Source organism: Sapajus apella, unplaced genomic scaffold (assembly GCF_009761245.1).
Source record: "Sapajus apella isolate SASKATOON/1434 unplaced genomic scaffold, GSC_monkey_1.0 scaffold19, whole genome shotgun sequence".
Taxonomy (NCBI): domain Eukaryota; kingdom Metazoa; phylum Chordata; class Mammalia; order Primates; family Cebidae; genus Sapajus; species Sapajus apella.
In genome coordinates, this window is record NW_022436959.1 from 26,047,486 (window position 1) to 26,071,132 (window position 23,647).

Genomic DNA, 23,647 nt, shown 5'->3' on the forward strand with positions numbered 1-23,647 from the left:
GCAATGGCGCGATCTCGGCTCACCGCAACCTCCGCCTCCTGGGTTCAAGCAATTCTCCTGCCTCAGCCTCCTGAGTAGCTGGGATTACAGGCACACACCACCATGCCCAGCTAATTTTTTGTAGCTTTTAGTAGAGACGGGGTTTCACCATGTTGACCAGGATGGTCTCGATCTCTTGACCTCGTGATCCACCCGCCTCGGCCTCCCAAAGTGCTGGGATTACAGGCTTGAGCCACCGCGCCCGGCTAAATGATCATTTCTTATTAGTCTTTCCCTGCAATCGTAGAGTATCGTGATAAATAAATAAATAAAATCAAAAAACAGTATTTCTCTTTGTGGCACTGACTGGTTTTAACATTTTCATGTGCAAGCATTCCCTGTTTATTTTTGAACTATGTTGGTTTTTCTTTATATTGATAATCAGAATTCTGTTAAGGACCTTAAAGAAGAACACAGAGTACAGTAAGGAGAAAAAAATACTTTGTTTTCTTTGAGGTCATTTAGATGTGTTAACAGTTAGGTTACAGAAAAATAAAATTCTTTCTCTCTTCTCAAATTTGAGTTAAGAATTTTTCTCCTTTTAAAAACTTTTGGCCGGGCGCGGTGGCTCACGCCTGTAATCCCAGCACTTTGGGAGGCCGAGGCGGGTGGATCACGAGGTCAAGAGATCGAGACCATCCTGATCAACATGGTGAAACCCCGTCTCTACTAAAAATACAAAAAATCAGCTGGGCATGGTGGCGCGTGCCTGTAATCCCAGCTACTCAGGAGGCTGAGGCAGGAGAATTGCCTGAACCCAGGAGGTGGAGGTTGCGGTGAGCCGAGATCGCGCCATTGCACTCCAGCCTGCGGAACAAGAGCGAAACTCCGTCTCAAAAAAAAAAAAAAAACTTTTAAAGGTCCAGCTTTTAAATTAAAAAGTCAAACTTACTCTAAAATATATGAATTCCAAATACAAGCTCCTATTTCATTTTGAATAACTTTATTGAGAACATTTTGCAAATTAGATTTTACAATTTAACATTTTACAATTAGAAATTTTATCTGTTATTACATAAGCTGCAAACGTTTCAAAAACACTACAGAAAATCTTTTATTTCTTTGGGTTTTTCTGTTCCATGCTGAGCTCCTGAGATATATTTTTTCTTTCAGGTTCATTTTCATCTTCCTGTGAAATAAATTTTAGAAAACATTAAAATATAAACTTTAGGGCATTTATCAGCTATACCTAACACATTTTAACTGTATCTGTAGAACTATGAACTACTATGATTCCAGTAATCCTAAACACGAATGATAAAATTACATAACATTTAAATATTTACAGGTTTTGTTTTATAGTACACATTAAAATTTGCTATATGTTTTTAAAAGCAACCAATTTTATCAATGCCCTAAAAATTACTTTGGAAACATTTGCCACTGAAAAGTGTTCTTTGCAGGGGATGAAACAGATATTTTTACTTCACTGCTTTATAAAAAACAATAAATTTAATTTCAAAGACACTTCATGTGCTCCAGCATGGCATTTTTTGTCCCATCTACTACATTTTCTTGATAGCTGTGCCAATTTTCCAATTACTTGTACCACCATATGTTATCTGAAGATCAGTGAGGTCTAAAATAGGAAGCACGTGCATGTCAGGCTGTAGAATGCTTACAATCTTCTACAGTTTCGATTCTAAGTGGTGGCCTCATAATTCATAGCAGGTTCCTGTGGAACATGGTGAATAGATGAAGTGACATCATAATGTCTGCTTCCACAGAAATGAAGTGCATCTTGTGTTCAATATTAAATGGTAACCTTCAAAGTATAAATAATGAGAGTCAGGAAAATTATTTCATCTTACAATTTATAACCCATCTCATCAGACATGTTCCTTCAACAATACCCAATTGCAAAACAGTCTTATTTTCCTAATATTTCTGATTTATCACATAAGATTATTTATTTCTATTAACTGGCATAAAGGTGCTCATTCTTTTCTGAGTTAATTAAAGCATAAACTTCAATTTCTTAAGTATTTCTAGACAACAGTAATAATTATCAGTATCATCAAACATACCACTCTGTACCTAATGAAACCAAATTAAATAATTGAATTAAATAATTGTTGAGCCCTACTTCATGAATTGACTTATTAAGTAAGAGCAAACCAAAGTATACATATTTGTGTTCTATGACAAACTACACACTTGCCAGTAACCATTAAGGTGAAAGAAAAAAACTTCTTTTATATACTGTCTCTCTAAACTCAACAGAATCTGTGATGTAGACTTTGTTAAGACTGAGAAAGTAGAGAAATTATTAAATATTACCAACCGATCTGAATCATTATAGATATGCAGAACACCAAGAATGGGGTTTTGAATATCATTTTGGCAATGTAACTTTGATACGTTTTTCCAAGTATGATGACCATTTTGTGTCATTTCATTTTTTCCCTATTTTATCTCCAGTGAATAGATATATTCAATTAAGTTTGACCCTTGAAAATTTATAAATGAACACGTGGTTTCCACTTTTAGACAAAGTTTCCTAGAGATTACATTTTAACTACATTCCAATAAAAAGTAAAATAAAAAGTCCTACCATCTAACAGGACATACTTAGTATACAGTTGCAGTCCAATCAATGTTTTCTGAACTATGTGAAACAGTGGAATAATGAATGAATAAAAGGCATGCCTGCACTATTACATAATTTGGAAAAGCATAATGTTGTTCTTAGTTAACTATAGTAAGTTAAGATTGCTAGTACTCACACTTCTAGCAATCTTGACTTACTATAACAGCATTGAAAATAAAACAAGCCAAAATGTTTGAAGCAACTTGAGCCAAAATAGCAATTATCAAGCTCATGTCCTTTAATTTAGAAGGGAATGATGGAGCCTTTATCACACTAACAGTCTACTAAGTTTCTGCACCACATAACTTCCTGGTTTAACAAGCTTGGTTTATCTAGTTTTCTCTAGCAACCTTCAACACTGCACTAAGTCAAAACAGAAATGTAAAGACTTAATAATAACCCCGAGGACTAGGAAGTACTTAAATACTTTGCTTTCATGTTTAACTATGTATACGAGCTACTGGAACACAGTTAAGTGAAATAAAAATGTGCAACTTCCATTAATTTGAGTATGTTTTAATATATGTATAGGTGTTGATCGACTTACGACCTATGCAACTTATGACCATTCGACTTTACGACCACAATCGCTAGCCACGACTGCTCCGCTGTAGATTTTTGGAAACACTACGATATTTTGATGTGTATCAAGAATATCGCTACCGCCTGGGAGGCTGTGATGACAAAGTGCATGAATGGCATCTGGAAAAATTGTGTTAAGCACTATGTTAACGATTTTGACGGATTTGACAGTGAACATGAACTTGAAACGATTCGGGAAAAAATAGTAAAACTTGCTAAAGATCTTTCTTTGGAGTGTGAAAAGGAAGATGTCAAAGAGTTGCTAGACAATCCAGAGAACTTACAAATGAAGAGCCAATCGAACTGGAAGAAGAAAGAGTGGCGGAAGAAGAAGAGAAGCAGAGAAAGAAGAGCAGGAGTCAGAAAGATAGTTCACCACTAAGGGATTATCAGGTGGTTTATCTTTACTGAATAAACTTCTTATACGTTTCGAAGCAATGGACCCAAACATCGAACGATTTGCAAGGATTGAACGGATGGCACACGATGTGTTTCGTCCGTATCATGAAATTTATGAAGAAAAAAAGAAACATACAATTCAGACAAAGCTCACCAAGTTTATGAAAAAACCAATTCCGGTAACCCCAACTGCTGCCTCAGATGACATCAACGATCCACAGCCAAGCACCAGTGGCCAATAAAATGTTTCGTACATGTTTATATATTTTGATATGTTTTGCAATTGGGAAAATGTTTCCTATGGTATTTTTTACAACTGTATTTTGTATTTTTGTATGCATCTATATTTTGTAATTTTGTATGTTTTGCAAATATTAAACCAGTTGTACTGGTAATGCAGTGTTTTACTTAAACCTGAAGAATGTAAAAATAAGAAGCAAAATGGTGTAGAGATGATACAAATGGCATAAAATGAACAAAGAAAATTATGATATATAACAATGAAAGAGAATTATGATAAAATATGACTTAAAGATTTTTATAGCATCATTTCACAGTACTGTACATATAGCCTACTCAACTTACGACCAAATCGTGTTATGGCCGGTCTATCGGAACCAATTGTGGTCGTAAGTCGAGCACTAGCTGTATAAGATATATATAGATATACCAGTTAAGTAACATTCTTAATATAATGTTGGTCTTTTGTTGCTGAATTTTTCTTAGTCATAAAGTGTGGTTTATAAATGCATGCCTTCTAAGACTGCCTGCTGCTCAGGACAGGTAAATCACTTTCACACCTTTCTTTATGTTGAGGATTTGTCTTAAAATATCTTGCCTTTTGTGCTAAGTCACTTTTATAACAAATAAGAGCCAATCTCTTTCTTCCTTTTACAAGGATAGCTGTGACCCAGATGCAGAAAATGATTACGAAGGGGCAAAAAAGGCATTCAACTCTAATTGCTACAGTATAATACTAAAATTGCTGTAACATCATCAAAATAATGGTAATAGATTTTATCATAAATAAAAGCATTAAAATTTGATCTAATAAAGCACTACGGAAGTCTTTTTAGAAGTGCTAATTTGTGTTTTTTAACACAATTTTTGTAAGAACTTTACATGCAGTTCCAGATTAATTAAATCATTAAAGTCACTTAGCAAATCAAGTATCATTGACAAATGACTGGATAATAAATAAAATTGCAAAGGAAGCTTTTTACCAAAGCATTTCTTTACTACTGGATATTACAGGCAAGCAAAAATTTCTTCTGATATATAGCAGAATTTTTCTTCTCTCTGCTGAGATAAGACACCTGTTTGTTTCCCAATGAAAGAAGACCCTAGCTACAAGGATCATTTTCTTAGTGACAACCCTGATAAGTTTGACATTTGTTTCATGAAATGTTCTGAAACAGTCATGAAGAAAATGTACTCTTTGAGGGTACTGGAAAGCAGACAGGCTTACCTCTTAATGTTTAAACTTGTTAATTCATACTCTAAAAAACACATTGACTGTAACAACCTTGTAGATCTGCTAGTTACAAGTGGAATTTCAAGAATGTGCACTCAATTAACAGTAACACCCATAATATCAAATAACAAAAATTGTGCCTTAGCCTTGCTCTTTCTATGTTAACAGAGCTGCAGTGAGAATGTAATTTCTAGGCACAGATGGACCATGTAATAATGGCCTGATACTCCAGGTGGCAATATTAGACTAAGAGTTATTCTAATAGCGAAATTAAGTAAAAAAACACTGCCATGTTTATCTTATCACTAAATAAAACTTGCAAGATTTTGTTTAAATGTTAGCTTGCACTATCAATTTGTGATAGAGGAGCCCCTCTGTTTTTATTTATAAATGCGACTTAGTTCTACATCACAGTTCAAAGCATTGATGACAATTAATAAAACCTATCCATTCTTTTCCTTCCTCTTAGGAGGTAATCGACTCCTAGCAATGGCTAACTATTTTAGCATCTGGAATTTATATCACTCAGGTAATAACTGAATACAAATTACACTCTATGAATACAGATAACTTTATATTTACTTTGTAGACTGCCAAGTTTAAAAGATTTCTTAAAATCTTATAATCCTTTATATAAAAGGATTGCACAAAGGGGCAACTCTCCCTATTACTTATTTATATCTTTATAGATGTTAATGTAAGTACCTTTATAATGGAGAAACATGGCAAACATCACCTTAACCAAACGGTCAAGGTTAATATTCCCAATAATATATATTAATACCCTGAAATGATATACTAAAAAGGGCACATCACCTCTGGTTTGTGGTATTTTTTCCAACAGTGTATAACCTAATTCTAAGTATGAGGAAACATCAGATAAACGCTCTATAAAATAAGTGAACTGTAGTCTTCAAAAGTGTCAAGGTCATCTGGGCATGGTGGCTCATGCCTGTAATTCTAGCACTTTGGGAGGCCGAGGCAGGATAATGATGAGGTCAAGAGATTGAGATCATCCTAGCCAACATGGTGAAACCCAGTCTCAACTAAGAATACAAAAATTAGTTGGGCATGGTGGTATGCACCTGTAAACCCAGCTACTTGGGAGGATGAGGCAGGAGAATCGCTTGAACCCAAAAGGCACAGGTTGCAGTGAGCCCACGTTGTGCCACTGCAGTCCAGCCTGGTGACAGAGGGAGACTACGTCTCAAAAAACAAAAAAAAAATTTTTTAAGGTCATGAATGACAAGACTTGGAGCTGTCACAGATTGGAGAAGACTAAGAGGATGTGATGATTGAAGCAGTGAGGAAACCTGGACTATAAAATGAACATTAGTGAGAAAACTGGTAAAATTTGAAAAGGGTTCATAGGGTAGTTAGTAGTAGCTTCTCAAAGTCAATGTCTTGGTTTCAGTAATTGTACTATGGTTACATAAAATGGTAACACTACAGGAAACTGGATAAAAGGCAAATGGGAAATTTCTATACTGTTTTTGCAACTTTTCTGTAGATTTAAAATTATTTCAAAGTAAAATGACTAAAGAAACAGAAAATAAAAATGGCTACTTAATGAAATTTTCCTAAATTCAAATAAAGTTAGTAAAATGTATTGGCAAAGATTTTATGAGGAAAGAGGCGCAAGGCACCTGCAGCCTCTACACTGAAATCTACAGCTATAATTAATAGTTTGCTTTCCATTGTTCTATTCCAAATTCCTAGGTACCTAAAATGTTCATAATGGTGATACTATTTTTATTTTTTTATCTGTGCTTTGCCACATTTTCTTGCTTTCCCATTGTGAGCATAGATTATTTTCACAACCAGAAAACAGAGCTTTGGTTTGCTAAGTCCCTTTATAATTTGGCCATATGAACACACTATTTCCAGAAATAAGTAAAAGTTACAAAACACTATGATTACAAAAAGATGTCAGTTATTTTTATTTTACCAAGTATGTTATTCACATCAAGCAAACATACATGGTGGTGCAACAGTAAAATGAGGTGAGAAGGCACAGACAGGCACTAACTTAAAATGTTTCTATATTCTTATGATATTTTCTTCAGATTTTAAATATTCACTTTCCTAATCAGAGAAGGGAACAGTTATTATAACTGGATCCAAATTAAGTCAGTATTATCTCTATACCTTAATAAGGGTTCTTTTAAAAATGTAGGTATATATATAGCTTATAGGCAAAAAACGTGGACACACTCAACCTGTTCTAACTGTTGGTAGCTAAGGAACAAGTGTAGAAAAGCAAATATACTACATAGTTTCAATCTGTGGTCAAAAACTACATTCTTTTATTCATCTAAAAATATGTGCTAGATACAGAAGTCTCAGCAGCATATAAAACTGTGTTTTTAAAACAGAAAATATGCTAGTGCTGCACAATGAAGAAAAATTTATCTTAATAACTGGAAAATACTGATGATAATGAAAATGTTCTAGGCAAAATGAGCACACTGCATGCTTCAGACTGAAATTAATTAGAGTTTTTAACGTTTTACAATTCCACCATAATTCTTTAAATGGTGCATTTACTTCATAGTAATAAACACTTGGATCATTAAGTAAAGTGCAAAATGTGTGTGATGTGCTACATTTAACCACCTTTGGCCTTTTTTTCCATACTTCTGCATTCAGTTTTCCAATGCATTGAATAAGCAACTGAAGACCACAATTAAATTTCCTGACTTTGCATATTTGAGGTTCTTATTTCATTTAATACAAAAGGCAATTAATATACCATTTTACAACTGAATTCCAACTTTAGTGAACCATGACAGATACTGAAATGAACTTACAAGAAATGGTTAATTAAATTTACTGTAAAAAGCATAAGAATTTTTTTTATTATGACACAAGTTGCATATTTAATTAGAAATTCTAAGGCTATATTATAAACTTAAAGTAACTTGGGGTGTTCTTAGTAAACTCAGCTCAAACACATATATCATTAAGTAAAATAGAGCTGTTTTTTAAACCTTACCTTTTTTCTCTATTTAGTGATTCAAACAAAGATAATCAAAGAAATCTCCCTTTATTAAATACTACAACACCACATTCTTTATTTTTAATAGCAAATAAGATAGAAAAAGGACAGTAACAAATTTCTAATTTCATGTAAGAGAATACATAAATAACTATTTCTTTTCTTGAGTAACCACTTCTCTCTACATGGTTAAGGGGCAGATCGAGTAGAGTTAAGTTTTTAGCATCTCGGGTAACTTTTTACTTCTTTGTGGCAGCTTTGGTAGCAAAGAAATGAGTCAGTGGCGGTGGGCGCCTGTAATCCCAGCTACTTAGGAGGCTGAAGCAGAAGCATCGCTTGAACTCAGGAGGCAGAGGTTGCAGTGAGCTGAGGTTACGCCACTGCACTCCAGCCTGGGAGGTAAAAGCAAAACTCCTCCCCTGCCCCGCCCCCCAGAGAAAGACTGAATTTGTCATGTGACTTGGGATCAAGAGGAGCTCCCTCTGATCTGGGAAAAAAGGCCCTAAGGATTGGCATAGCCATCTGAAGAGTGCATATTTACACTAAAGGCAATAAAGGTCAGTGAGTGAAAAGTGGGAGTGGCAAAATAGAATAAGGAAAGGAAATGAATGATGGATGATAAGCATGAGTTAGGGTAGACTCTTAATGGGCACAATCCCAATTCTATAAATTTACATATTTCCATAAACATGAAAAGCTAGAACTTTTATAATGGAAATTTTTAGGTGTTTAAGACATATCTGGCCAGGTGCAGTGGCTCAGGCCTGTAATCCCAGCACTTTGGGAGGCCAAGCTGGGTGGATAACCTGAGGCCAGGAGTTTGAGACAGCCTGGCCAGCATGGAAACACCGTCTCCACTAAAAATACAAAAAAATCAGCCAGGTGTGGTGGCTCATGCCTTTAGTACTAGCTACCCGGGAGGCTGAGGCATGAGAATCACTTGAACCCGCGAGGTGGAGGTTGCAGAGAGCTGGGATCACACCCCCACTGCACTCCAGCCTGGGCGACAGAGCAAGACTCCGTTTCTTTCTCTCTCTCTCTCTCTCTCTCTCTCTCTCTCACACACACACACACAGAGACATATTTAAGATATGGTGCTAATCTGAAGGGGCTAAGAATACCGTAATAGCCTTTTCTTACAGGTGAATTCTCTTATGATGAGTATATTTGATAACTGACGAACTTGGTCTTGATGACAGAAGATTTTCCTTCTGTAGTAAACTATTAGTATTTGGGAAATATGCATGAAGGTCTATGCTAGAAATCTATACTAGAGGCTCCCACGTTGGTAACTTTCCTTCATTTATATATTTTTTATTTAAAAGTTATTACCTGCTTTTGAAGTATTTAGGTTGATAAAATGGTATACAGTCAGTAGTCATTATAGAAAAAAAGTAACCAGAAATCCCCCTGAAATTCCATAATGGGCCAACACAAATATATTTTCAAATGAAAAGAACACATGTCCAATATATACTAATTAAAAGTTTATGGTGTACTAAGACATGATATTTAAAGAGGTTCTTCTGAAAATATTTTTACATAAATCATCTCTTATTCATTAAATGTAGCATTTCAAAAATCGAAAAGAGCCAGTATTTAAAGATGGTACACCCAAGTTTATACTTTCCAAATAGGTACTCAATGAGAACAGATATTTCTAAATTTAGGCTGTTTTACTTTATACCTAAATATGCACACAAGTTTAAATTCCCAGAAATTAAAAAAAAATTCTACTGAATTAAAACGAGGCCAAAATAATATGTAAAAATGTTCAAGACAGGCAAGATCACTAGTCATATTACAGTTCCATACTCAGGAGATTTTCAGATTGAATAAAAATCAGTGATTGGCCCATTAAAATTTTCAGACATAAATGACTAGAAATTACTCAGCAATAACTAAGTTTGTCATACACACGAAAAAAAAGTATATACAGCACATTACTTATTCATTAAAAAAAACAATAACCATGAATTGTTTAGGATTGGCCATTGTGAAAGCAATGTCTTCCTTAATAAAGTATGACAGCATTTTGTTTATCCTTTTCACTGGACAATGAAAATTTTAATACAACATTCAGCTCATTATATTAAACTTAAAACTTGTATTGAGAGAAAAACATTTTTTTGCTTAGTCAGATCCTAAAATTAAATTTTATCAAAACTAACTTCTATACTGCCATTATTTAAAAAAAAAAAAAAAATTGTCCTGGTGCGATGGCTCATGCCTGTAATCCCAGCATTTGGGGAGGCTGAGGCAGGTGGATCACGAGGTCAAGAGATCAAAACCATCCTGGCCAACATGGTGAAAGCCTGTCTCTACTTAAAATACAAAAATTAGCCAAGCGTGGTGGTGTGCGCCTGTAATCCCAACTACTTGGGAGGCTTCTCATTCCCTTTATAGTTGCATTTTGAATACAAATAAATATATTTTTATCTGTTTATTAGGTATTAGAATCTTTTTCTTTCTATAAATTGCGGTTCCTAAATTTTCTGTATTTTTTTTTTTTTTTTTGAAATGACGTCTTGCTCTGTCACCCAGGCTGGAGTGCAATGGTGCGATCTGGTTACTGCAACCTCCACCTCCCGGGTTCAAGTGATTCTCCTGCCTCAGCCTCCTGAGTAGCTAGGATTACAGGTGTGTGACACCATACAGCTAATTTTTGTATGTTTAGTAGAGACGTGGTTTCACCATATTGGCCAGGCTGGTCTTGAACTCCTGACTTCATGATCTGCCCACACTGGCCTCCCAAAGTGCTGCGATTATAGGCGTAAGCCACCACACCTGGTCAATTTTCTGTACTTTCAAAAATTAAATTTAACTTTTAATTTTGAGATCACGGTAGTTCACATGTAATGTATAGTATATATAGTGACATCATGTTCCCCTGATGTGATGCACAGAGAAGTGACATCACCTATGATCTATTGTAGCCTTCCCATTAAGGCACAAACTCAATCGAATCATGAGAAAATATTAAGCAAACCTAAATAGTGGGACATTCTACAAAATAACTGAATAGTACTCTTCAAAAGTATCAAGATCATGAAAAGCAAGGAAAAAGTAAAGAACTGCTACAGACCGGAAGAGACTGAGGAGACATACTGACAAAATGAAACAGGAGAACCTAGATTGAATCTTGGTCCAGAAAAAGAATACTAGTGGCAAAACTGGTAAAATACAAATACGTTCTGTAGTTTATTTGACAGTATCATATTAAGATTAATTTATTAGGTTTGAGAATTGTTCTATGCTTATATAAGATGTTAACCTGAGGAGAAGTTGGGCAAAAGGTATATCAGAACACTCCATACTATTTTTACAACTCTTCTAAATCTAAAGTTGTCTCAACAAAAAATAAAAACAGACAAACATCTAATTTTTGTTAGATGATTTAGAAGTACATTTGATTTCAAATACTATAAAGCTACCTGCCAAAATAATATGGAGAGGCAGAGTTATGGAAAATGGGGTTCAGCATTTCCATGATATGGGCAGTTCATGACAGACTCTACACTATAAATGAGTATTCACTGCCAGCTAGTAGAATCATAAAGTCATTCAGTAACACTGAGTGATGTCTAACACATGAAATTCATTGTCGTGTTTTTAAATTCATGCAGTTTAAGAACCATTAAAGAACGATTCAGCTGTAATACGGTAAAATGTAATATGATCAGTTTCTATTTCTTCAACCGTGGTTTCTTTGGGAGGTAGATGTCCGTATTAATACTGGCATTTTATGTCAGTAAGTTTAATCAGGGGTTTCAAAATAATGTCTGTTATATAAGGAAAAAAGAGGTGCTTAAGAAATTTCTCCATGTGAGCAATATTTGATCCAGGACTAACTGAATTAAGTATAAAATGTCAAAGTGAAAATGTATGGCAATTCACAGCTTTTTTTTTTTTTTTTTTTTTTGGTAACCCATTGACAGACTTTGTTGTATTATTCTCATATTACAAGAATTTGGAATATATATTAGACATTTTATCTTTTTAAGATGATATTAACTCTTGAAGTCACTTTTATTCCTAGAATCCTTCCTTTCTTCCTCCCACAAAAATTTATCAAACGATGATTGTGTGCCAGATACTGAGAAAGGTGAGGTGATAAAGTGAACCATGACAATATATAAGGACAATATTTTTACGATTAATATGCTACAGAGTTGGGTTATGACATCAAATAATATATACATCCTCATGCCCAAAGATGAGTATCGTGAATCTTTAAAACAAATACTTCTCAATGTAACTTATACTGCTCTTTTAATGTAAACTCAACATCAATGACCATATAGTTTGGAAATGAACTTATGTGTAGAAAGTGAATTTCTAAAACTTTACTACCAAGTGAACAGATTAAGTTGCCTCAAATATCCTTATTTCAAATTGAATGTTATTTTCCCCAGAGTGAACTCATTAATCTTCACAGTTTTATTGGAACTTAATAGTTCATTAGACATCCAAGTAACACATCTCCTATGGCACATTAATTTTTTGTGGATTAAAAAGAAGTTGAATTTGCTTCAAGAAAAATTTAAAATGCTATTTTAGAAAATTCCACACAAAAAATTTCCTCAATAGTGGCACTTTATAATCAGTGTAAAAAATAACATCCCTATTTTCACTATTTCCACATCTTGAATTTGCTGGTTATGTCTTAGCTACTACTTAGCTTTTATTAAAGAATGATTAAATGTTTAAAATTGTTTTGAACTGTCACCATAATGAAAACCACCACTGGTACATATAAATGATTTACAAAACAGGCTACCTGGCAAGTATCAAATCAATTACAAAGCTTGCCTGAAAATGCATTCATTTAGCCAATGGTTTCTATGACCTATTAATTACTCTATAAGTATAAAATATTTCCCAGTATTTTATAATTTAAGCTATAAAACCTAAGAACAAAATTATTTTATACAATGAAATTTTAAAATATCTTACTTTGAAAACAGATCTCCAGCAAGCTATATAAGCCATCTATCTATCCATTCCTCCCTGATTGAGCATCAACTAACTAGCTATGTGTCAGGCACTGTGCTAGTTGCTTTAAAAAAAAAAAAAAAAAAAAAAAAAAGAAGTTATATAAGAAACTATATACCTTTTGTTTAATTACCACAGAAATTAGACAAATATAGTTTATTAAATTGACTTACGACCTTTTTAGGCATATAGTTGCTTTAAAAAAAGCAGGCCATATTCTTAGAAATACAAAGCATTTTGATCTTTGAATCTTTGATTTTTAGAAATACTGACTATTGGAACTGGAAGAGAAATTAAAAGTGATTTAATTCACCTTCTTGAAATGACGTTTACATTTTGTTTTTCTTTTACATATGTAAATATACAGATAAATACACATATACTCAAGTGAATATGGTTTTAAATTGAGCAGCTCTGTATTCATAAATGGTAACTATCACTATTCTTAATACAAATACAATAGTAATTATTTAATAAATATTCCAAGTCACAGAAATAAAATTTCACTGCAATGAAGATTCCACATAAATAACCTGGTTAAATCCATCAGTTTCTTTCAAATGTGTTTATCTATTATTATCATGGTAGACCCTACGGGAGACATAAACAATCTGGATAAGACATGTATAGAAGCTTACAGGAGAGCCTCTGGGAAAGTATTCCTTATTCTTAAAAACAAACAAAAAACCACACACACACACACACACACACACACACACACCACTTCCACAGGCTTGCCACTATGCATTATAATGTGAGGATACAATACTTGGAGACCCCGTAGCCATCTTGTGGCCATGGGGATAAGTCTAAGGTTAAAAGTCTACACACTGATAATGTGAGAAAACAACAACAAAAAATCTTCTTTAATTAATCCTATAACCACCAAGAGAGGTATACGGCTATTTTGGTGGGGGTAGGGGAGTTGAGGGATGGGAATAAAAAATTTGGCTTTGTACATGGTATGTTTAAAGGTCCTTATTAAAAGTTTAGCGGAGATAAGTAGCAGTTGGATATGTGAGTTTAGAGCATGGTATAGATTGAGGGCTGAAGATATAAATGAGAAGTCATCATAAAGTAGTTGGCATTTATGTTCCTTTAAAGCCATCTCCAGACAACGTTTTCAAAGGATAGCAGAGTTCTAAGGACAGCATTAAAGAAAAGTTAAAAGAAATAAAAGATAAGGGAAAAACTCATAGACCTAGGAGAAATTTAAGAAAGATGCCAATATTGTAATTCGTAAGCATTCTTTAAGTAACAGAAAACCCACCTACTTTTAATATTTCATATGCTGTATATTCAAAATTGAGAAAATTGGGCAGTTATAGGATTTAAAAAAAAAACATAATATATAAGACAGACAGTGGTGCGATCATGGCTCACTGCAGCCTCAACCTCCTGAGCTCAAATGATCCTCTGGCCTCAGTCACCCAGCTAGTTGAAACTATAGATGTGCACCACCACAACCAGCTAATTTGTTTTCAGTTTTTGTAAAGATGGGGGTCTCACTATGTTGCCTGGGCTGGTCTCAAACTCCTGGCCTCAAGCGATCCTTCCGCCTTGGCTTCCCTAAGTGTTGGGATTATAGGCGTGAACCACTGTGCCTGGCCTGAAGTTACAAATTTAAATATATAAAAATGAGAAAATACATAGAAGTTAATGACTTCATAGTGACAGTATGTGGCAAACACATTGTTCAATAAAAATATTTTAAATGTTTAGAAAGTGCTATTTTTCATAATATAGACGTTCAACGATTTCTCAGAAAATTTAAATTTATATTTCTTCATTGCATGATGACAGGTTTTTTTTTTTGTCTAAAATTCTATTTTGCTTTTCTTATTTTTAAAGTTACTGGTATATCTTTTATTGTAAAGAGAAAACCCAAAAAGATAGTGTAGTTCTTTTAATTTTCTTTTAAAGTAGAAAATAAACTGTACTTGAACCTTTGTACATTTCAAACTTTCAGGAATGTTTGAAATCTTAACATACTGAATTTCAAAATACTGATGAAAGCAGGAATACAGGTGAACCACAGCAGACATTTGAGACTTTGATACCAATCTGAACTCTTAGAATCTAGGTAGCCTGAATAACTGTCAGAGGACTCAGCACAGAAATGATATACCCCATAAATAATTTGTTACATGTTTCACACATACCACAAAAAGCACAATACACATCGAACAATATGCCGATTTCTAGAAAGCTGTACAGAAAACTTGGTAACATTATGTTCTCTGGAAAAAACTGAGGATTCTAATGTACAAATAAATCTTTATGTATTATTTAAACTAAGCTTTACTTAAAAATTTAATGATGCAAATGAAAGAATAAGAAGAAATTTTAAAATGCCCCTTCCTAGCTCCTTCCTTTCCTTCTTTCTTCTTTTAATTCATTTGATAGTAATGTAGTGAATTCCTATGATGCGCCATATGTTTAGGACAGGGAGGAGAACAAACAGAGATGATATCCATTCTCAAGAAAATTATACATTTGAAAGGCAAACCTGTGTTCAGTTTATGCTTCTGTTCTTCTTCATAACCAGCAAACATAGAAACCTTTATGTTTCTTTAGCATATCAAATTATTTTGTTATAAAATGTTTCCTGCACAGGCCGGGTGCGGTGGCTCACGCCTGTAATCCGATCGCTTTGGGAGGCCAAGGCAAGTGAATCATGAGGTCAGGAGTTCGAGACCAGCCTGGCCAAGATGGTGAACCCTTTCTCTACTAAAAATACAAAAATTAGCCAGCAACAGTGTCGGGCACCTACAATTCCTGCTACTCTGGAGGCTGAGACAGGAGAACCGCTTGAACACGGGAGGCAGAGGTTTCAGTGAGCCAATACCGTGCCACTGCACTCTATCTAGCCTGGGTGACAGAGCAAGACTCCATCTAAAAAAAAAAAAAGTTTCCTGCACAACAATAACCATAACTATAAACAATAACAATAACCATAAGCATTCTAATGCTTATTGTAACTCTCCTGGATGTTTTTTCCCTATCCCATTGTCTTCCCTTCCTTCTTACCAGATGTGACCAATACAATGAAGTGGATATTAATGACTCCCTGGCATATTGTTATACGTCAACATTTCATATGAATGTATGATGCTATGTAAAGCTTCTGTAACTTGCAATTTATTTTCATCATTACATGTATATATTTATCCATGTTATACTTAATATATGTTTTTCATCTCAAAAGCTAGCATCACACACTAGAAACACTCCAGTTAAAGAAACAATAAATATATCACTATTATTTAATCTGCTTTTAGAGTGTTAGCCAACACAAGCAGAAAAGAGAAAGAAGTGTAAAAATTGTAAAATAAGAGGTGAAACTATCCTTACCTGTTGTATACTTAGAAATATCAAGAAAATCAATTGAAACACTATTATAAACAAGATAAATCAGTGAGGATCTCTATTCACACATGAGGAAAATCATCAATAGATAACAAAAAATAAAACTACAGATGATTCAAGACAACTTTTAAATTCCATATCAGCATTCTTTTATCTGCCTAAATTTCAGACTGATTAAAAGGAATACAGCCCACCAAGTGTATTTCTAAGAAGAACAAATTGATATATAAGTAATTCGCATTCAAAACATAAATTAGATGCCAAGGTAAGTTGCAACAGATTGTCAACAGATTTCTAGACTATTTTTCTTTAAAGAGCCATAAGAGTTGAGAGCTAGAAGGTATTTTATTAAAAAATCACTCAATCCATTTTTAAAAAATTCTGTAGATAGAAAAGCCATTCCCAGAATACGTAATGAACTTCCCCAGAGTCCCAGAGCCAGTTGGTAGAGTTAGAATCTGAATTTATGTCTCCTAAGTTGTAGTCAGGACTTGTCTGCCATGATGAGTCAGTATTGACCATAATGAGTCAGTATGATTTTAGATCAAATGATGGCAAATCCAAGCATGTATTAAAAAAAGTGTGTATGTATGCACCCTATATCTTTTAAAAACAACTGTGATGGCCTTACCTAAAACATCTACATGAGCACAGCAGAAAATGTACAGGCTTTGGTGTCAGACAAATCTTTTTTGAATCCTGCTTTGGCACTTACTATTGGTTTGACTTTGTGAAAGACACATGACCCCCAGTCTCAGTTTTCTTACCTGTAAAATGAAAAAAGAAAAAAAAAACAAAAAACAAAACCCTATTTCAAAGAATGACTTTGGGTTTAAATAAACAAAAATGATGATGTATGCAAATTATGCTAGTAAAATATTTATAACACAGTAAAAGTAGATACCCAAAACAATGTTAGCTATAGTTATTATAAAATTTAAAATATATTTCCAAAAATTGTGCTTCAAAGTTGAGCTCAGATGCACAGTTGGTGAAAGTGGTTTTTCTTCTAACTAAAATTAAAATAAACATTTTTGCTTCCTTTTCTAAAAGTTTAGAAACGAATTACTTTAAGAATTAAATTTACATAAATGTTCCTATTTGTTTATTAACCTACATATGTGTTTATCATGTGTCAGGTTCTGTTCAGGAGAGGCAGAAATAGTGGTGAAAAACCACATATTGTCCTCATGGCCCTTATATTTCAATAGAAAGAAACAGGCAACAAACTGTTAACATAAAAAGAATTTCCTATTTTGATACAGTGAAAAAAACAGGGTAAACGGACAGAAAGTATGGGAACACATATTTTCTTAGGTAAGGTAGTCAAGGAAGCCCCTCTACAAAAGAGCTGACATTTGAGTGGAGATCTGAATGATCTGAAGGAACCAGTCATGTACTGATCTGTGAGAAGAGAAGATACAGGGACAGGGGACAAGGGCAAGAGCCCTAAAGTAGAAATAAACAAGCATGTATGAGCAGCAGAAAGGTCAGGAAATCTAGCATAAGATGAAAAGTTGACAACAAAATCAAATGGTTATTTGATTTGCAGTGAGAAGCCACTGGAGGGTTTAAGAATTTAAATAACATGTTTGCTTTTGGGTTTTGAGCTTATTATGGTTGTGGTATAGAGAAAGATGGGTAGCAATTAGGAAAGAACACAAATACAGAGATAAGAAAGTAGGCAATTGTCAACAGATCAGGAATGACGGTAGTTGGAGTACTTAATGTGGTCACAATAGAAAGAAGTATAATATGCTTTGGACTTAAGAAGTATAATATGCTTTGGACTTAAACAAAAGAAAGTAATTAGGAATGATTACTCTGCTTTTGATTCTCAAAAATGATGCAGCTGAGGTGAGAAAGACTGTGGGAGAAGTAAATTGTGATGGGAATAGAGAAGAATCAAGAAACCAATAATTCTATTTTGGTAACACAAAGTTTGAGCCAATCTTTATGTATCTAGTAGGAATGTGAGGCAAACATTTGCATATATGAATTTAGATCTTGGGATAAGATTTTGGGGATAGTATTACACATTTAAAAGTCCCCCAGATACAAATAAAACTGCATGCAATCGCCCAGGGACATACAAACAGAGAAGAGCGGCACTGACCAAGCCTTAGTAATACAACTTGAGCACAAATGGAGAATTTGGCTAAGAAGACTGAGAAGGGTCTGTCAGTTACAAAGAGAAAAGCAGAAGTTATTGAACCAAAAAAAGAAAATGTTTCAAGAAAGAGGGAATGGTCGACTTTGTTAAATGACACTGAGAAGTCAAGTAAGATTTAGACAAAGGCATAACTATTGAGTCCGACAAGAAAGAGATTGTAGGTGACGTTAACAAGAGCTATTGTAGTAGAGTAATGGGGACCAAAGACTGGTCAAAATAGCTCAAAGAGGTAATGAGAGATGTTATTTTGAACTTTATGCTTCCTCTGATTTCAGAAACATTGATAATAACTGGAACTGTAGCAGCCATCTTTGAACCATAATGGAAAGACCAAAAGAATCATAGTAAAACTCACTCCTGATAGCCTTGAACTGCTGTAACTTCTTAAGTTACATTTTACATGTCCTACATTTAGTCAAACCTTTCTTGCAGCGTAAAAATACATCCTCCACAAACACAAATGGTTCCTTATCCTAGTTTCTCAGCTTTAAGTTTGAATGAAAAATAGGCTGAGTGTGGTGGCGTATGCCTGTAATCCCAGCGCTTTGAGAAACTGAGGTGGGCAGATCCCTTGAGCTCAGAAGTTCAAGACCAGCCTGGGCAACATGGTGAAACACAGTCTCTACTAAAAAAAATACAAAAAATAGCCAGGTGTCATGGCACACATCTGTATTCCTAGCTACTCAGAAGGCTGGGGAGGGAGAATTGCTTGAGCCCAGGAAGTTGAGGCTGCAGTGAGCTGTGATCGCACCACTGGACTCCATCCAGCCTGGGTATCAGAGCAAGACTCTGTCTCTAAATAAGTAAAGAAAAAGCAAAAAAGCTGTATCGTTGATTTGCACAAAAGTGGGTCTATTGCATTTATTGAAAACAGAACATGTTTCATCATCTGATTTTATATTTACATGTTCTAGTTATGCTGGAAATGACCATATAAAGCTGAATGTATGTATGAAAGGAAAATCTCAAACACAGTAGAGTTCTCTAAATGCTTTTGTAAAGATGTACATCTATGTTGCCTTATACCCCCAACCATAGATAGATACTCAAATTCAAATCTCTCAATTTCAATTTAGTGTCTTGAGAATTATCTCTACATGATTGCAATCAGAGAGTATATAATACTTTGTAGTTTTTCACTTATTTCTTAAAACATTTCCAATTCTGATGAAAAAAAAGAGACATGAAGGTGAGGAAATGGAGGTCCTGAGTATAGACAACTATTTAGAAATTCTGCCATAGTCCGGAAGTGGGACAACAGCTGGAGAAGGAATGAGGACAAGGTTAGAGTCTCAGAAGAATGGAAACAAAACATTTGTTTGTCAAAGAAAATATTGAAGAAATTCCTCTTGAACGAATAAAGATATTTCCCATCTGATATTCCTGTAGTATTAGTCTCAAAAATAAAGTCTTAGATCTTACTAAAATTATTTTATTTCAAAATATAATTTGGAATTTCTAAGTATATCTGAATATATTTGTAATATATGTAAATATATGTGAAATATTCTATTGAAGGAATTTTCACATTTTCATTGTAAAGCACCAGAAACTCATAAAACAGAATGTGTTCAGCATAGATTTTCCCAATAAAACATTTAATAATGTAATTTAATTAATAATAGTTTGTAATAAATTTAGCTCAACATATTCAAGTTACCTGCCACTGCTTTTTAAAAAAATTAATAAGAATATAAATTATGCTTTTACATTTTTCTCAGTTTACTTTCCAATACTAATCCAACAAGTATAATATATGACAATGTGTAACACATAGAACAGAAGTGAAAGAGCAAAATATTAAAAGGCTTAGGCATCTATGTTAATTTACTGTTTTAATAAGATTATAAGAATATTCCATATATCTATAATGCATGTTACTTTTCATGCTTGTTAGTATATTTCCTTATAGTGCAATGGTGCACAGTTATTTGATTAGAAAAGTAGTTCCTTAAATACTTTGATGAAGTTAAGTATATTAATATAATTTTTAAATAAACTTGCCATCAAATTGCTGCTTTAGGGCAATGATAGTGTTAAAACTGGAAAAATGCTTTCATAATTGTAACAAGCAAATCAGCAACTTATATATCATAAGAATAATTTAGAAGTTCTCAATTCTTTTTTGCCTATAGTGAAGTAACTGCCTAACGAAGAATTTGGAGATTTGCTCATCTCAGTCTATATAAGTTTTAGCAGCAATAACTGTATCATAGTGACTTTTTAAAAAATGTGAATTTTTCAGATATGAAGGATACATGCACATTCTAGGAGGAACTGTTTTCTTCCTAGAGCCTCAATGAAATGGCCAATGGAATTTTTAAAAATAAGAGAGAAAAAGAGAGCAACTGAGGACATACGCCTATAATAATACTGAAATGAGGTCAGACTTATACCACATTCTAAAAATAACAAGAATATTTTGCTGGGATCCTTCAAACCAGGTTAGTTCCCGTGCCATTTGCACCCTTCCTCTGAGGGTTTAAGTTTTTTCTTTTTATCATTTTTTAAATTGTGGCATAATACAGATGTAACATAAAAAGTTACCATCTTAACCATTTTAAGTATACAGTTCAGTGGTATCAAATACATTTATATTATTGTGAAACCATCACCACCATGTTTGTATCACACAAAATATCTCATTCCCTCCTTCCTCTATCCACTAGCAACCATTATTCTACTCCCTGTCTCTATGATTTTTGACTCTCACTGCCTCACATACTGGAATCATACAGTATCTGTTTCTGACTGGCTTATTTTACTTAGCATAATGTTCTTAAGGTTCACTTATGTTGTAGTACATCTCAGATTTTCCTTCCTTTTTTCTGCCACATCACCATAAACATTTATTATTTCTGTGTTATGAACATTCAAAATCCTCTCTTTTAGCTTTTTAAAAATCTAAATTACTGTTAACCATATTTAACCTACAGTGCTATAAAACAGGAACATTAGGAAATATAATTATACATTATTATATAAATATATATTACATTTAATTATATCACATAATTATAGTGCTGCAGTAAACATGGGGTACAGATACTAATTTATAAATTTAATGCTGCAATAAGCATGGGGGTAAGGTATCTCTGCAATAAACATGGGGGTGCAGGTATCTCTTCAATATACTAACTTCCTTTCCTTTAGATAAATACCCAGTAGTGTGACTGTTGGGTTATAAGTTAGTTCTACTTTTAGGTTTTGAGAAACATCCATACTGTTTTCCATAATGGCTGCATGAAGTTACATTACCACCAAAAGTATGCAAGATTTCCCTTTCCTTTGCATCTTTGCTAGCATTGGCTATTTTTCATCTTTTTGATTATGGCCATTCTAACTGGGATGAGATATCTCATCACGGTTTCATTTGCAATTCCCTGATGATTAGTGATGTTGAGCATTTTTTCATATTGTTTGTATGTCTTTTGAGAAATTTCTATTCAGATGATTTTTAAAATCAAACTATTTGGTTTTTTTTTGTTTTGTTTTTGAGTTGAGTTCCTGGTATGTTCTACAGAACACTTACTGGGTGAACACTTTGCAATGACCATTTTTCCCCCCAATTTTAGGCTGTCTCTTTACTTTGTTGATTGTTTCCTTTGCTGTACAGAAACTTTTTAGTTTCAAATAGTCCCATTTGTCTATTTTTGGTTTTGGTACCTGTTTTAAGAGCACCTTGGATTCTTTTTCCATAGTTTTCATGTCACTTGTTTAGATACATTTTATAGACCATAAACATCAAGAGGATAGAGGTGAGGAAGTGCAAGAATACCAGGGTATTTCCCCGAACTATTAGTGCACATTACACTTACAAGAAGCTTAGTAGACATTTGTTAAATAATGGTAAAAAGAAAAGCTAGAGAAACATATACCAATGTGCAAACAGCAGTAATCTCTGCAAGGCAGGTCATGACTTCTATTTATCTTTACTTTTCTGCATTTCCAAATAATCTACAATAAATACGCATCACATATATAATGAAAACAAAATAATAGTCAAAAGTGTACTATTTCTTAATCTGTCTCTTAATTCCTTATTAAATAAATCACAGATAAGGAACAATATAAAAAAAATAATTGGCTGGGAATGGTGGCTCATGCCTATAATCCTAGCACTTTGGGAGGCCAAGGTTGGGAGAATCACTTGAGTCCAGGGGTTTGAGACCAGCCTGGACAACACAATGAGACCTAGTCTCTAAGAAAATAAAAATAAATTAATGCTTCATGGCTATTTATAGAAAACATTTATGCTAAATGACATTTATATATTTTATTTACAAATTATTATAGCATATTACCTTTAAACAATTATCTAAGTAAACATTTTAGTACTATTAACCATAGTTCAATACAATTTTGTTTTTCATTGTTGAAAAGGCCAATTATCAAGCTAAATTGAAGAAATATAAATATAGATTCTCAAATCAACGCAAATATTTCTGACAAAACTTTATATTTATATTATTTATGCTTTATATTCCTAATTTTTAAGTGATGTGGATCAAATAGTAGATAATATTTTCCTATTCTATATAAATATTTCACTGTATAACAAGAGCTAAGCAATAAATTATAGGGCTACAATTTTTGTGTGGGCAGAAAATTCTAAATTTTTTAAACTGGTAACTTGTATGACATTAGCCAATTAACCATTAAGTCATTAAAGGAGTGTTATCCCTGTATACTTAGAATAACAATTAGTTTTTTAAAACTCATGGTAGAAAACTGTAAACTAGTAATGGAAGAACTATTTTATTTATATTTTATTGCATCTTAGGAGTTTTGTGAAAATCTTGCATAGTGAACATGTGACTAAAGCAAAATCTTACCATCATTTTTTCCCCTATCAAATCTAACAGGATCTTCTTTATGCTAAAGTTTGTGATGATGAGAGGTTAAACTTGTCACAAACATTTTTAATAAAATACTGCTTTTTTACTTTAATATATGGAAGACACATTTTCAAGAAGGTAAATCTGATGTTATCTTTGTTATAAGCTTGTTGCTGAAATGATTTAGATA

At 33.6% G+C, this 23,647-nt stretch overlaps 1 protein-coding gene across 11 annotated transcripts in view; it reads right to left on the reverse strand.

The window, feature by feature from the left end:
• The window catches only part of PHF14 (PHD finger protein 14), a 200,824-nt gene that overhangs the window by 14,005 nt on the left and 163,172 nt on the right, over positions 1-23,647 (reverse strand). For 2 of the 11 annotated variants that reach the window (XM_032287087.1, XM_032287088.1), the window contains one exon: positions 966-1,168. The exons of 4 other annotated variants lie outside the window; for them this stretch is intronic. In XM_032287087.1, the coding sequence (XP_032142978.1) occupies positions 1,094-1,168 (75 nt within the window). In that variant the 3' untranslated portion in view covers positions 966-1,093. Of the gene's footprint in view, positions 1-965; positions 1,805-17,077; positions 17,214-23,647 lie in introns of those variants that run through there. 5 more of the 11 variants (XM_032287091.1, XM_032287090.1, XR_004271581.1 and 2 more) reach the window with 4 other exon arrangements.